This window comes from Sarcophilus harrisii, chromosome 2, assembly GCF_902635505.1.
Source record: "Sarcophilus harrisii chromosome 2, mSarHar1.11, whole genome shotgun sequence".
NCBI lineage: Eukaryota > Metazoa > Chordata > Mammalia > Dasyuromorphia > Dasyuridae > Sarcophilus > Sarcophilus harrisii.
The window spans coordinates 379,436,795-379,453,217 of NC_045427.1; the positions used below are offsets into that span (position 1 = coordinate 379,436,795).

General features: G+C 35.1%; 1 protein-coding gene across 1 annotated transcript in view; it reads right to left on the reverse strand.

The window, feature by feature from the left end:
* Nucleotides 1–11,835, reverse strand: part of PRELID2 (PRELI domain containing 2) — an 88,197-nt gene extending 76,362 nt beyond the window's left edge. Inside the window, exon 1 of the mRNA XM_012551578.3 lies at nucleotides 11,409–11,835. Coding sequence (XP_012407032.1) covers nucleotides 11,409–11,483 — 75 coding nt within the window. The 5' untranslated portion in view covers nucleotides 11,484–11,835. The remainder of the gene's footprint in view (nucleotides 1–11,408) is intronic.
* Nucleotides 11,836–16,423: the final 4,588 nt, after the last annotated feature.

Below are 16,423 nucleotides of genomic sequence, written 5' to 3' on the forward strand. Positions count from 1 at the left end.
GCACCTGGGCCAAGGCAAGGACAAATAAATGTTTCATTCATATTTACTACCATATGCTTTGCTTTCAGCAGTTTTTTAAGGAATGGGTAGGGATTTACATAGGTCTGTCTCACAGACATATCTGTGATCAAACAGACATATTCTGAAAATGATTGGCCTACTTTGAGAGTATAACTGGCTCATAAAGGGATCCAAATCCAGACCTCGCCTTCATTAGCATTGGACCCTATTGAAAAAGAATAAAACAGAATAAAGAAATGAGAGGCAGGAAATTTCTCAAAGAATATGCTGGCCAATTATTCAAAACTCATCATAAAAGAAAGTCCTTAATTTAGCTCTTTGGCCCGTGCCTCAAGTTAAAAATCAATTCCATGCCTAAAACCTCTCACTAGCAAAAAACAAAACTTGGAGGAGTAATGATTTACATTACTAAAGAATCCTTCACTTTCCAAAAATCTTTAAGTTTCCTTTTTGCTAATCTGACAGTGTGGATGAAATTCAATATAATGTGATTCAACAATTCAATTCAAGAAGCATTTACTACTAGTATTGAAGAATATCACCATTTTTTCAATCCCAAAGATTCCTAAATTGAGTATTATCCTCAGCTTCTAACTCTTCTTCATACCACATATCTAATGAGTTGCCAAGTCTCTAACTCTACAACTATCTAATCCTTTTCTGTATTCACATAGCAAACACCTTAATTCAGGCCCAATTGTTCTCTCACTAAATCACATCAGTGACCTTCTAATTGATTATCCATCATATCTCTCCACACTTCAGTCTCACACGCACAGTCTGCCAATGTGATATTCCTAAGTAGACAGTTAACCATGTCACTCTTCCACTCAATAAACACCAGTGATTCTCTATTGACCCTAGAATAAAATAAAAATGCCTCGGTTTAGCTTTTAAAGTTTCATGACATGTATGCATGTACAGTATTATTCCAGCTGAATGAATGAATGAAAAAGCAATTCGTAAGCACTTACAAGCATTGTACTTAGTACTAGTGATAAAAACACATTTTGTTATTTGTAGCAGTCCTTTTTATGGCAGCAAAAAATTGGAAAATGAGTAAATGCCAATTGAATAAAGTGAATTATGGAAACTGTCTCACAAGATGGAGACAGTGTTCTAAAGAGTGAGTGAAGTTCCGCTGTGCCCTAGAGTCAGGTTTCTCTCTCCAGAAATCACATGGTTTACAAGGAATGGGACCTTTTCTTTTTGAGGTTAAGTTGGGGCCATCTTGGCTTTGAAAATCCCATAGAAGGTAATTTAGTAATCCTAAAGATGTGGTTGGCTTGAAAGTTTCCTCATTTATGACTTACAAGTGAGGTCAGGGCAAAGATCCAGCCTATAGGGAGTGTTAGCCCAGGACCCTATATAATTCTTGTCTGTTAACTGGACCTATCTGCATATGTGGGGAAGGAGATGCCCTTTCTAGCCAGATCGTAATAAAATTCCTTTCTGTTTTTTGCCTTGAGAAATCTCTTTAATTTATTTGATTTATTTAAGCCTGTGGTTCTTGTTTCACACACTATCAATCGGGAATAGCTGAACAAATTGTGATATATGAAGATAATGGAATATAATTGTTCTAGAAAAAATGACGAACAAGCTGATTATAGAAAGGCCTGGAAAGATTTACATGAACTGGTGCTGAGGGAAACAAGCAGAACCAGGAATATATTGTAAGCAATAACAGCAAGAATGTGCAATGATCAACTATGAAAGATTTGGTTCTTCTCAGTGGTTTAATGATTCATAGCAATTCCAATAGACTTTAGGCAGAAAAGGCCATCTGCATCCAGAGAAAGCCCTAATGTAAATCAACACATGCTATATTCACTTCTTTTTTCTGAAGGGTTTTTTATCTTCCCCATGCTTTTCCCATTTGCTCTGATTTTTCTCTCCCAACATGATTCATAAAGTAATGTGTATTAAAAATAAATTCACTAAAGACCAAAAAAACCCACATTTTTTTACATTGTACATTAATGTCCATCCTTACTCTGTAGTATACCTGACAAATAGCCTCACATTTGGCATTAAATGTCCTGTTGCCATGTTTTGATGCTGGCTTTACCCTATATATACACTTTCTCCTCACCACTTCAAAGAACATCCTTTTCCTTCTAGACACAGCTCACAAATTGATGGGAACTCTGCCCAGCGTATGAGCTGGATCAGTTTATGCTCAGGAATTGTTCCTCTTATCCAGTTTCTATTATCAACCATGGTGGGAACTCAGTTTTCCCAAACTGTCTTTAAAACAATGTCAGTATCTCAATACACATCCTTATAACTTCTTAAATTCTTCCCCTTCATTCCTAAGTCTCCCCTGAAACTTTAAAAGCCATGTCACCCCAGTCACTATAACTCTGCCTTGTCTAATCATTTTGGTTTGAGCCCATGAGTTATTTCAAGTAATAAGTGACAAACATTTGTAACCTGTTATGGATATCTATGTCACAATTTCTTTATGTCAATTGAAATATTATCTTAGAATACTCTTTTGCATTTATGCTCTCCACAATCTATTTCATATTATCATTTCTGGTGTCTTTATTTTCACATCAATAACATTTTCTATATGAAACATTTCCTAAACTGTCCAGAACTTCTAGTGCCCTCCTTCTCAAACTATCTTGCTTTTATTTGTAATTATTCTCCTTGCAAAAAAGAATTATTATGAATTGTTATGAAAATAATTAAAAGTTACATAACAATATCAATTGTGGAAGACAAAATAGCAAAGAAATTCTATGCAAAATTTGGTAAAATGTTCCAAATCAAATCAATTTTTATATAATAGGTGCTGACCTTAAGGCAAAGATGGGATGGGAAGAAATAAATAAGAAATATAGTTCTAGAGAAATAAATGAGATGGCTGGTCTGAGTGCCCTCCTTAAATGGAGCCTTTGGAAGGAGCTTTTCACTTCTCTCTCTAATCAGAAGGGCAGAGAACACTGATGACATTTCAGTACCAAGGTTGATTCAGTCTTGCAGAATAATGAAGCTCCAAGTGAACCTCAGAGAACTATATTGAGAAAAGAGAGAAATGAATGTTAAATAATCAATTACTGTGGAGATCCAGGTTTTTTTCCCTTCCTATTTCCTCATTCTCTACTAGGTCAAATCAGCATCTAAAAAACACAGCTGATAATGAGATTAGGTTAACTTTTTCCTCAATCTTGTTCAGATTCCACATAAAAGGAAAAGCCCATTGTATTTTACTCAGACTTGGGGAGAGGGGGAACTAGATCTTCAGTACCAGCTCAGAAGGCAAATTCTGAAAAACCAGGCTTCTTCCTGGAAAGAACAGATAAAGCTACCCCCTGCAAACACAACAGACCCATGTAAAGTGAATTCTCAGAGTGGCACAAGAAGCATGGGACAATGCCCTTTTTTACCCTAGAAGCAGAGATCAACCATAAATTAAAATAAAAGAGGAAATACCAAAAGAAAAGGAAAGAAAAAAGAACAAGAAACAGAAAAGAATCTTGACCATAGAAAGCTACTATGAGAACAGGGAAGACCAAAACACCACCTCAGATGAGGAAAAAAAGGTCCACAGAGGAAATCTCAAAGAGTGATATAAATTGGTCTGATGTCCAAAGAGCCTTTTTGGAAGTGTTAAAGTTCAAGTTCTTTAAGTTCAAGACTTTAAAAGACAAATAAGAGAGGTAGAAGAAAAATGAGAAAAGAAATGAGAGGTGTGCAAGAGAGAGTTAAAAGCTTGGAAAAGGAAGGCAATTCCTTAAAAAGTACAATTGGCCAAATGAAAAAATAAAATAAAATAAATAAAATAAACCATTAAAGAAAATTACACTTTCAAAAGGAGAATTAACCAAATGGAAAAAAAGATACAAAAGTTAATTGAAGAAAATCATACATTAAAACAAGAATGGGGCAAAAGTAAGTTAATCACTCTGAGACATCAAAAATTAGTCAAACAAACTAAAAAGAATTGTAAAATGGAAGAAAATATAAAATACCTTATTGGAAATACAGCAAACTTGGAAAATCGATCCAGAAGAGACAATTTAAAAATTATTAATCTAGCTGAAGGCCAACACCAAAAAAAGAGCCTGAATAACATTCTTCAAAAGATCAAGGAAAACTGCCCTGATGAACAGGGGCAAAGGGAGAAATAGTTATTGAAAGAATCCATCAATCACCTTCTGAAAGAGATCCCACAAAGAAAACCCCAAGGGACATTGTTGTGAAACTCCAGAATTACAATCTCAAGTTAAAAATACTGCAAGCTGCCAGACAGAAACAATTCAAATATCAAGGAGCAACAGTCAGGATTACCTAGGATCTGTCAACTTCTACAATAAATGATCAGATGGCCTGGAATATAATGGACCTGGAGTTACAACCAAGAATTAACTACCCAGCAAGAGTGAGAGTATCATCTTTCAGGAGAAGTGTTAGATCTTCAATGAAGCTGAAGACTTTCAATCATTTCTATTGAAAAAAAAAAAAAAACAGAGCTAAACAGAAATTTAATCTTCAAGATTAAGACACAAGAGGAGCACAGAAAGATAAACAAGAGGAAAATATATATATTATTTAAAGGTTAAACTGTTTACATCCCTAATAGGAAAATAATATCTGTAACAACTATAAATGTTACTGAAGTAGAGGGGAGCATCACATGGATGAAGGATATGGTTGTGAATAGATTCTGATGTAATGACATCAAAGAAAAAGCTATTAAAGGATGGAAAAAGGACTATATTAGAGAAGAAGAAAGGGAAGGTATGATGGATCAAATGAGATCACATGAAGAGGCACAAAAGACCTATTACAATAGAGGAAAAGAAGAGAGGGGGATGAGCTTTGTCTGAAACTTGATTTCATCAGTTTTGGTTCAAAAAGGAAATAAGTTAATCATTTATTTGGGTATAGAAATTTATCTAACCCTGTAACGAAGTAGGAGGAGAAAGCAGAAAGAGAAGGGGGGATAGATTAAAAGGAGAACACAAACATTAGGGGGGGAAAGGTAAGAAAAGGTGAGGAGAGGGGTGATAGAAAATAAGGTAATGGATGGGGTGAATTAAAAAAACAAAACACTATTAAGTTCAGGGTAGAAAGAGAGAACAGGGGGAAAAATAGGATGTAGGGAAATACAGAGGTGGTAATCATAACTGTGAATGTAAATGGGGTGGCCTCTCCCATAAGATGGAAGTGAATAGCATAATGGAGTAAAAACAGAATCCTACAAAATGTTATTTACAAGAAACACATTTGACACAGAGAGACACATACAGAGTAGAGGTAAAAGACTGGAACAGAATTTATTATGCTTCAAGTGAAGTAAACAAAAGCAGGGGTTGCAATTCTGATCTCAGATAAAGCACAAGTAAAAATAGATCTAATTAAAAGAGATAAGGAAGGAAAGGATACCATAAACAATGAAGTAGTAAGAATACATAATGTATATGCACCAAGTGGTAAAGCATACAAATTCCTAGAGAAGATATTAAGTCAATTACAAGAAGAAATGACAAAACTAGTGGGGGACTTCAACCTTCCCCTCTCAGAATCAGATAAATTTAACCACAAAATACACAAGAAAGAAACTAAGAAGGTTAATAATAGAATCCTAGAAAACCTAGATTTAATGGACCTCTGGAGAAAATTGAATAGGGACAGAAAGGAATACACTTTTTTCTTGGCAGTACATAGCACATACACAAAAATTGAATATGTATTAGAGCATAAAAACCTCACAATCAAATGCAGAATGGCAGAAATAGTAAATGCTTTCTTTTCAGATCACAATGCAATAAAAATTTTATTCAATAAAGGCCAGGGAAAGATACATAATCTAATTCTTAAAAAAGAGAGTGAATCTACTGATCAGAGAAATGCAAATTAAGACAACTCTGAGATACCACTACACACCTCTCAACTTGGTTAGATAATGACAAATGTTGGAGGGGATGTAGGAAAACTGGTACTAATGCATTGTTGGTGGAGTTGTGAACTGATCTAACTATTCTAGAGAGCAATTTGAAACTATGCTCAAAAAGTTATCAAACTATGCATACCCTTTGATCCACCAGTGTTCCTTCTGGATTTATATCCCAAAGAGATTTTTAAAAAGGGAAAGGGATCCACATGGCAGTTTTTTTGTAGTGGCGAGAAACTGGAAACTGAGTGGATGCCCATCAGTTGGAGAATGGCTGGATAAGTTATGTTATATGAATGTTATGGAATATTATTGTTCTATAAGAAATGACCAGCAGGATGATTTCAGAGAGACCTGGAGAGATTTACGGAAACTGATGTTAAGTGAGATGAGCAGAACCAGTAGATCATTATACACAGCAACATCAAGATTATATGATGATCAATTCTGATGGATGTGGCTCTTCTCAACAATAAGATGATTCAGGCTAGTTCCAGTGATCAAATGACGATGAGAGCCATCTATGCCCAAAGAGACAACTGTGGGGACTGGGTGTGGTTCACAAAATAGAATTTTCACTTCTTTTATTGTTGTTTGCTTAAATTTTATTTTCTTTCTCATTTTTCTTTTTCATCAGATTTTTCTTGTGCAGCAAGATAATTGTATAAATATTTATGCCTTTTTTGTTTTTCTTCCCGGGTTATTTTTACCTTCTGAATCCAATTGTTCCTGTGCAACAAGAGAACTGTTCAATTCTGCACACATATATTGTATCTAGGATATACTGTGACATATTTAACATGTATAGAACTGCTTGCCATCTGGGGGAGGGGGTGGAGGGAGGGTGGGGAAAAATCAGAACAGAAGTGAGTGCAAGGGATAATATTGTAAAAAATTACCCTGGCATGGGTTCTGTCAATAAAAAGTTATAATTATTAATATATATATGTATGCCTATATTCAATTTACATATATTTTAACCATGTTTATCATATACTGGATTACTTGTCATCTAGAGAAGAGGGTGGGGGAGGAAATGTAACACAAGGTTTTTTGCAAGGGTCAATGCTGAAAAATTATCCTTGTATATGTTTTGAAAATAAAAAGCTTTAATTTAAAAAATTATAATTACACAAGAAAAATAAATAAAAATGAGTGGGTCAAACAATAAATCACAGAAACAATCCATAGTTTCATCCAAGAGAATGACAATAATGAGACAACATACCAAAAACTATGTAGTCAAAGCAGTTCTTAGGGGAAAATTTGTGTCTCTAAAGCTATATAAATAAAATAGAGAAAAAGGAAATCAATGAATTGGGCATGCAACTAAAAATGCTACAAAAAGAAAAACATGAACAGATACTGACTTCTCTTTTCCCACCTATATCAAATCTTTATGAGTATATTTATACACGAGTTAATAACAGTGTTATTAGGAAACAAATAACTTTTTGAAAATTATATTTAACAAGAAAGTACATCTTTACCATCTCAAGTGATGAAAAAAATATAGAATATAAAGTATTCCACAGAAGTTTTAATCCTATACCAAGACTTTTAGAATTGGCTGTATCCCATTTGCAATCCCATTGCACTTATTTATAGGTCACCAAAAAGAGAAAGAAAAGCATTAGACTGAACAAAGCATTGTTTCAATATTTTACAGCCTCTTTTACAATAAGTGTTTCATATCTATGTATCAAGTTTATTCAAGATTCCTTGGAAAACTTAACTAACTCCAATTAAAAAACTATCAGGTAAGGCTTTTGCAACAAAGGTTACTGCTATGATGGAGGAGATCAAATGTAAAATCCTGACTAAGGAAAAATTTCAAGTGGAAACATCTTTTCTTTCTTAAAGTCCTAAATATTTCACATTTACCATTCCTGGTGTCTGTTTTACCTCTTCATTTTTTCTCCTAAATAAACCTACCTTTTGCCAAAGAGAATGGCCATTGTGAATTCTTCACATGACCAAATCACATCAATATCTAATGGAGATGGATAGAACAAGTGATAGCTAGAGAAATATAATGAAAACAATGTAGAAAAGAAATCAATTAAAAAGGTAAAATGAAAAAAAAAAAAGGCTTAAGAAGAGAAAAGTCTATGGGAATAGTGTTATATCAAAGAAATTGAAGCAACACTATCATAAGGATGAATTACTAACTTTAAAAAAGAAGAGAAAAAAATTCCCAAAGAGCAATATTAGAGACACAAAGGGAAAACAAATCTAACTCTCATAACATTAACTGTGAATTTAAACAAATCATTAAAATGAAAGGGTGGCAGGGCTGGAAAACAAAAACTCACTATACATAGCTTCCCAAAAAAATTTTCATTCCAAATCAAAGATTTACAAGCAATTTTAAGTCTAAAAAATAATTTATTATGCATTAGATTTGTGCAAAAAAATCAGGAGATGTAATCACTCTGTTAAATGAATCAAAAATAAGATTTTGGAATATTAAGAGGGTTTTTTTAATTATATTATGCTTAAAGAACCATACACAAACTGTTTTCGTCTTATTTTTTCTCTTAGTAACATCCCTTTGTATATTCCAGCATTCTTCACTAACACAGTCATAACTCTAACTCAAGACCCTCATCATCTAAAACCAGTATTACTAAAATATGTTTCTAATTGGCCTCCCTGTCTCAATTTTCTCCTGATCCCTCTATTCAGATGCACAGTGCAAGTCTATCCATGTCACTTCTGCTACTTAACAAATTCAGTAGCTCCCTATTATTTCCAGGATCAAATATTAAACACTATTTGGCACTGAAAGACTTTTACAAATTGACCTCTTCATTCCTTTCCAGTTTTCTTATATTTTGTTCCTACCTATCCCCGCAATTTCAACACAGTTGGAATCCCATCTTACCATCCATTCAGGCTTATTGATACAAAGATATTTAAATACTGTCTCCCACCTCAAAATGAAAAGTCCTTTAGGAAGGAACTAATCTTGTCTTTAGTATTTGCATTCCAAGTGCTAAGCACAGGGCCAAACATAAAGTAGGCACTTAATAAATGTTTCTTGAGAGAGTAAGATCCTAGAGCTCAGTAGGTCAATTAGTTAATAAGTGGCAAGAACCAGTTACTAGCAGATAAAAGAAGTGGGAAAAGACTGCCCTGGAGGAGCTCACAATCAAAGAGAGATAAGAAGCAAAAATAAACAAACCATCTGCATACAGAATAACTGGGGGGGGGAGGAAGGGGGGAGAATTAAAGAAAACACTAAAATTAAGAAGGATTGGGAACAGTTTACAATCAAATATGGAATTTCAGCTGGGACTTAAAGGAAGGCAGGGAAAACAAAAGGAAGAGCTGTGGAGGGAGAACATTCTAGACATAGGGTACAGCCAGAGAAAATGCCTGAAGTTGAGAGATGGAGTGTTCAAAGACATGCCAGAAGGCCACTGGATCAAAGAATATGTGGCAAAGAGTAAAGTATAAGAATACTAGAAAGGTAGGGAAGAAGGGGACTAGGTTTTGAAGGGCTTTAACACCAACCAGAGAATTTTGTATTTGATATTGAAGTAATAGGGTGGAAAAATTAAAAAAAGTAATGAGATACCACTAGAATTTGTTGAGTTAGGGACAAAGGTATATGTGACTTAGTCAGACCTACAGGAAAGGTTTAGTTTTTTTTCTTAGTATCCCCAGCACCTAAAACAATGCCTGCTACAGACTTTAATGCTTTTTTAACGGAAGCTGATTGAATTAGAATTGAGTCTTAATAATCTTGTGACTTCAGTTAACCTATTTTATAGATGAATGAGTGAAAGAAAAAACATTCACTGAAGATGTGCTACCTGCAAAGCAGTGTTGGAACACACACACACACACACACACACACACACACAAAGAACACTCCTCAAACTTATATTCCAATAGGTAGAGTTAACACATATAGAGGAATGGTAACTTTGGGAAATGATGACAGACTAGAGCAACTGCCATTTACAGCTTTGATAGAATTCTTAGATGGAGCGTTAGTGTGAGGTGATAGCAGAATAAATAAAATGAAGGGATTTCATGAAATCACTTCTAATAACTCTTCCACTCTACATTCTATCACCTATCCATCAATTTCTGTCTCACATAGAGACAAGTGAGCACAAAGAAAACACCCAGCCATTCCTTCTACCTCCTCTACTTTCCCAAGAACATTGTCTTATCAAAGTTTCCAACTCCCCAGTGGAAGCCCCAAGAACTTTCCTTAAAAAAGTTTTGTGAAGACTCAAAAGTTTCTCCATTTTCATCACAAAGATGCAGATACCCTTTGATCCAGCAGTGTTACTACTGGGCTTATATCCCAAAGAGATTATAAAGAAGGGAAAGGGACCTGTATGTGCACGAATGTTTGCGGCAGCCCTTTTTGTAGTGGCTAGAAACTGGAAACTGAATGGATGCCCATCAGTTGGAGAATGGCTGAATAAATTGTGGTATATGAATATTATGGAATATTATTGTTCTGTAAGAAATGACCAACAGGATGATTTCAGAAAGGCCTGGAGAGACTTACACGAACTGATGCTGAGTGAAATGAGCAGGACCAGGAGATCATTATATACTTCAACAACAATACTATATGATGACCAGTTCTGATGGACCTGGCCATCCTCAGCAACGAGATCAACCAAATCATTTCCAATGGAGCAGTAATGAACTGAACCAGCTATGCCCAGAGAAAGAACTCTGGGTGATGACTAAAAACCATTACATTGAACTCCCAATCCCTATATTTATGCCCACCTGCATTTTTTATTTCCTTCACAAGCTAATTGTACAGTATTTCATAGTCTGATTCTTTTTGTACAGCAAAATAACGGTTTGGTCATGTATACGTATTGTGTATCTAATTTATATTTTAATATATTTAACATCTACTGGTCATCCTGCCATCTGGGGGAGGAAGTGGGGGGTAAGAGGTGAAAAACTGGAACAAGAGGTTTGGCAGTTGTTAATGCTGTAGTTACCCATGCATATAACCTGTAAATAAAAGGCTATTAAATAAAAAACAAAAAAAAACAAAGACAGATGCAGAATAAAATCAAAAACAAAAACTTCAGCAGGTGGGATAGAAAGCCAAGAGCTCGAGCATTTTGCTTCATCATTCATGTATTCATTCAGCAAAAAATTACTAACACTATCTCATCTTAAAGAACTTGAGTCTAGAACTTATATGTAAATATATTATAAAAAGTATATGAAAGTTCCTATGAATTATAACTTAGTGCTGTGGGACTTCCAAGAAGGGAATGATCACTTTCAGACCCAGAAACAATGGAAAGGGAGACAGCATCTCTCAAGCCCCTCGATTTGACAATTCATTTTGAAAAAGAAGGTAAGGAGGACCGATCTCGCACATGGTCACATAGCTACTAAGTATCAGAGCAGGCAGGAATAACACCGGCAGTCAGAGGGAGGACAAAGAGGAGCAACAAGACAAAAATTGCTACTTTTTTACCTTTCTGAGGAAGCTTGCCACTACTTGTTCGAATGGATATCTATACACTTGGTGCACGTCCACAGTGACTCCCATTTCTGGTCGGAGATGGTCCCTGGAGGCCAGCCAGTCAGTCCTTCTCTGAGACCCACAGGCCTTGCCTACCAGCCTACAAGCTTCCCGGAGTTAAAAGTCTGAGCCTGCAGGCACAGCCACGCTAGTGGCTGAAAGAGAGTTCGTATAGGGTTTTTTTTTTTTTTCCTTCTTTTCAAACTTCTAAAACTTTATTGGCTCCCCAGAGAAACAGTCCATAAAGAGTACTCCCCGTTTGGCCCAAACTGAGGTGGGCGGGCCAAAGAACTGAAATCAGGATCTGGGGGATTTGTGCTTTTTCCTAATCCCGGTCTCCCAGAGCCAAGGGACCAGAACCACCTGACTTTCCTTTTCCAAAGCTGAGTTCTGGTCTTGTCTTTGCAGCTGGCGTCTCACCCAATCCAAAGGATTGTAGTATTCACAGCCTGAGGCAGGAAGAAGGGGAAGGGCTGGGCTTGGCCGGTATATCACCCTCAAACTACCAAAGTCTAAAAGGCAAAGAAAAGGAAAACTAGGAAAATAGGGAAAGAAAGAAAAAGGAGAAAAAAGGGAGGGGGAGGAGAGAGAGAAAAAAAAGTTAAGAAAGAGAGGAAGGAAAGAGGACCGGGAACCCCAGGACAGCAACAACAAAAACAATAAAAATACTCAAAATAAATAAAGACAAAAAATGCTTACTGAAATTAGAGCTAAAAGGAACCTCTGAGATCATTTTGTCCAAATCCCTCATTATATAGATTAAGAAGCTGGGAACTGCCCAGTCATACAAAAAATAAGAAGTAAATCCAGAATTCAAACTCACTCTTCTTCCTAATCCAATACATGTTCCACTGTACCAAGAAGTTATCTTTCTCCTTTCTCACAGAAAAATGGAAACAATTTACCTAGAGGAATGCACAACACAACAGCAGAAGTGCAATATGAAGTGTCTGATCTGGTCCAGCAACGATGGAAGGAGAGAAGGGAAGGAAAAAGAGCAGGCTGGCAGGTGCTAAGGAAGGGGGAAGCAGAATTCTTGATTCAATCAAGATGAAAAATAGGGGGAAAACATTTCCCAAAAGGCATTATCAAAAACAGATGCCTCCTCACGCTACTAACACCTCAAAACACATCCCATCATCACTATTTTCTAGGAATTTCTATGTTCTTAGTAGTTTATCTCTTAAAAGCAATTGTCAGCTGAAGAAAGGTTAAATAAAAAACAAAAAAAACAAAGACAGATGCAGAATAAAAACAAAAACAAAAACTCCAGCAGGTGGGATAGAAAGCCAAGAGCTCAAGCATTTTGCTTGAATCCAGAACCAAATTATTTGATGGTCCGATCACTGCTAGAAAAAAAAAAAAAAATTGTTTCAGTACCGGATTTACATTTCACATGGAGCAGTTTCATATTCAAATCTATTCAATTCAACAAGTATTTATTAAACCCCAATCATGGATCTGGCACTATTGTAAATACTGAAAAGACAGATAAAAACAAAGCTTTGAAGAAATTTGGCTTGGAGAAAATTAAGGCTGAGGATAGAAGTACAAACACTATTTCTTTGAAAGTAGGTAGCACAAAATATGTTTAATATCATTGTATATATAGAATCTACATCAGATTGATTGCTATTTTGAAGAGAAGGTGATGGGAGGAAGGGAGAAAATGGAAATCAAAATATTTTAAAGTAAATGTTGAAAACTAATAAAAAATTTAAAGCTATATATTTTACTGATTTATTTTTATAATAAATGTAATATTTTCACTTTTTTGGAAACCAACAATCTGTTATCCTGTAGTAATTTTCTGCCATTTCTCTAATTTTTGTGACAGGACTACAATAGTTATATCTGTAAATTATGTCAGTAATGTGGGATCAAATTTTCTTTTCTCAGCTCTGAAGGTTGGGTTTAATGACTTTGAGAGAAGAGCACTCATGTTTATAAAACTCCATCCTTACTTTTATAATCTTGCCTTTCCTGATTTCACTGTTTCTCCCAGATTCAACTCATGTTTTAGAATCATAAAATGTTAGCATTGGAAAGGATCTTAGAGCCCAGCTTACACACCCTTCCTTAAATTTCCCTTTATAGGTGAAAAAATTTTAGTTACTCTGAGGAAAAAAGCAAGGTTAAGCAATTATTCATTAGTGTTAGACAAGTTTGATCTGGTTGGAAACAGCCTTCTTGTTGGTCCTCTAACAAAATATTCTATAAAATATTCCATCACTTGGCTCTAGGCATTTTCACTGCCTATCTCTCATGTAAATGCTTTCCTTCCTCATCTCTGTCTCCTGGTTTCTTTCAAGTCCCAGCTGTGACATATAAAATATTTGAGATACATAATTGCTAGGTGATAAATTATATTAGAAAATAATGAATAAAAGAAGTCAGTGGCATTCTCAATGCCAAAAACCCCTCATGGAACTCACTCAATATTTACATGTCCTTGAAAAAGGGAGTGGTCCTGTGGCAATCAGTTCTGATTAACAAGAAGAATGATAAATATTATAATGAAAGGTGAACCCATTGTAATGAGGACTTGAGGGATATAACTTTGATTATTCTAACTCCCAGACCACTCTCAGCCTCCCGGCAATCTAGAATCCCATTCCTCAGCAGAACAATGTGTTTCTCCACTTGAGTTAGGAACTGAACCAGGAGAAAGTTAACCTGTTATCTTTATTCACAATATGCTTCAGATATATTCAATTGAAAATGAACAGATGGGAATGGGTGAAAATTAATTATTTGATAATCTTTTCTCTCACAACTAAAATCCCACCTATAAGAAGTCTTTTCTGATCCCTCTTAATTCTAACACCTTCTCTCTGGGAATTATTTTTAATTTATCCTATACATAGCTTGATTGTACATAGCTATTTACATGTTGTCTCCATATTAGATTGTGAACTTCTCAAGAACCGGTATTATCTTTTACCTTTCTTTGTATCCTTGGTGTTTAGCATAATGACTAGCACATAGTAGTTGTTAATAAATGTTTATTGACTGACAGAAAGAGAATTGTCCCTCAAATCAGAGGAGCTTTATTCAAATCCTGATGCTTATGAGTATCACCTATGTCACCTGTGTCACTTAACTTCCCTGAATCTCCTATGTCATCTAACCTCCCTGGGTCTGCTTTTCTTCACTTGTCAAGGAATGAGATTAAACTGAAACTTATGATTCTGTGATTCTATCGTTTCTTCACTGGCTCTCAAGTTCATTTGTATATCAGCAAGCAAGTCACAGTGCTAGATCCTCTGGGATACAAACAAAAACTAAGGAATTCCTGTTCTCAATGAACTTTTGGAGAACAATCTAACATAATGCCTAAAGAGTCTTTCAACTGCCTAGACCCTTTGATCAGGTCTATTTCCAAAAATGATTAGGAAAAAAGGAAAAGAAGATACTATATGCTCTAAAATATTTATAGCAGCTTTCTTTGTGGAGGCAAAGAATTGGAAACTGTGAGGATGCTGAACAACTGGGAATGGCTGAATAAGCTATCATATATGATTGTGATGGAATATTGCTGTGCTATAAGAAATGATGAGTTCATTGATCTTAGAAAAAATGGATAGATTTGCATAAAATAATGAAGAGCAAAATTAGCAGAACCAGGAAATACAAAAAAAAATGTAAAAAGAAATACAGAAAATATCAATATTATTTTAAAAACAACTCTGAACAAATAAGTCATTTTGATATTATAAATACAGAAATTAACTACAAAGGACCTATGAAGGAAAATGCTAACTGCTTATATAAAAAGAACTGATAAATAGATGTATAGAATGACTATACATATGTATGTTTCCCGATTTATCAATGCTTCAGGCAACTCTCTATGGCTATAAGTTTCTAAGAAGGTGTTAATTTGGTGTTAACAGAGGGAGTTTCCTTAGCTGGGAATTTCCTGCAATCACAAATCTAAATGTAATCCTTATTCCTGAATATAAAATAAAGGGGGAGGAAAGGGAACTAGTATCTAAAGGATCAGGAAAAGCCTCCTATAAGTAGTAATACTTTGAATTGACCTTTGAGAGGAGTTAGACATTCTATAAGATAGAAGTAATGAGGGAGTGCATCTCAGATTTAAGAAACAATCTATGTACACGTATGAAGATGAAAAATGACATATAATGCACAGATATTTGCAAGCAGACTAAGTGGGTAATCAATAGACTATATGAAGGGAAGTTATATGAAATGAACCTGAAAGGCAGGCTGAAACCAGATTATCCAACCAGAAAAACAAAAAACAAGCCCTGACCTGACCTCAAGGAGGTTACAATCCTGTGGAAAAGACAATTTGTACATAATGAGACAGAATACATTCAAAATAAATTTAAAAGCATTAAAAAAAATTTTAAGGTTTATGAGTATTTTGCTTCAAATTATGAAATGATGTAAAAGTCAAAGAGAAGTGTTTGTATGGTATCCTAGCAACAAGAATCCTGTGGAACTTTTTAAAAAGAGAATTAACATGTGCTCTAGGAATATCAGTTTAGTAGCTTTGCAATGAATAGATTGCAAATGGAAGAGAATTGAGCCAGAGAGCCCTATTGTTGAGGTTTCAAATGACCCCAAAAGTACATGGGGATTATGGTCTGGTTACAAGGCGTCTCAAAAGAATTTTTAGGCATATGCCTACAAATCAAGGGGCAAAGATTTTATTACTCTTCTAAGAGGAGGCCAAATTCTAATAGAAATTAAGAAAGAAAAGGGGTTTTAGCAAATAATAAGAGAAAAGAAAAATTTCCTAAAGGAAGTCACAACTAACCAGGAAGAAGATGCCATTAGCTATAACAAGGAGAAAGATTTCATGAGGCAAGGATATATAATAGATTAAGTCTTTACAGGGACAAGATATCCTCAGTAATTTGACATCATAACTTGGCTTTATGATAGGATACAATAACTATGTGGTTATGACGATTTCTATTGAAGACCATCACCTG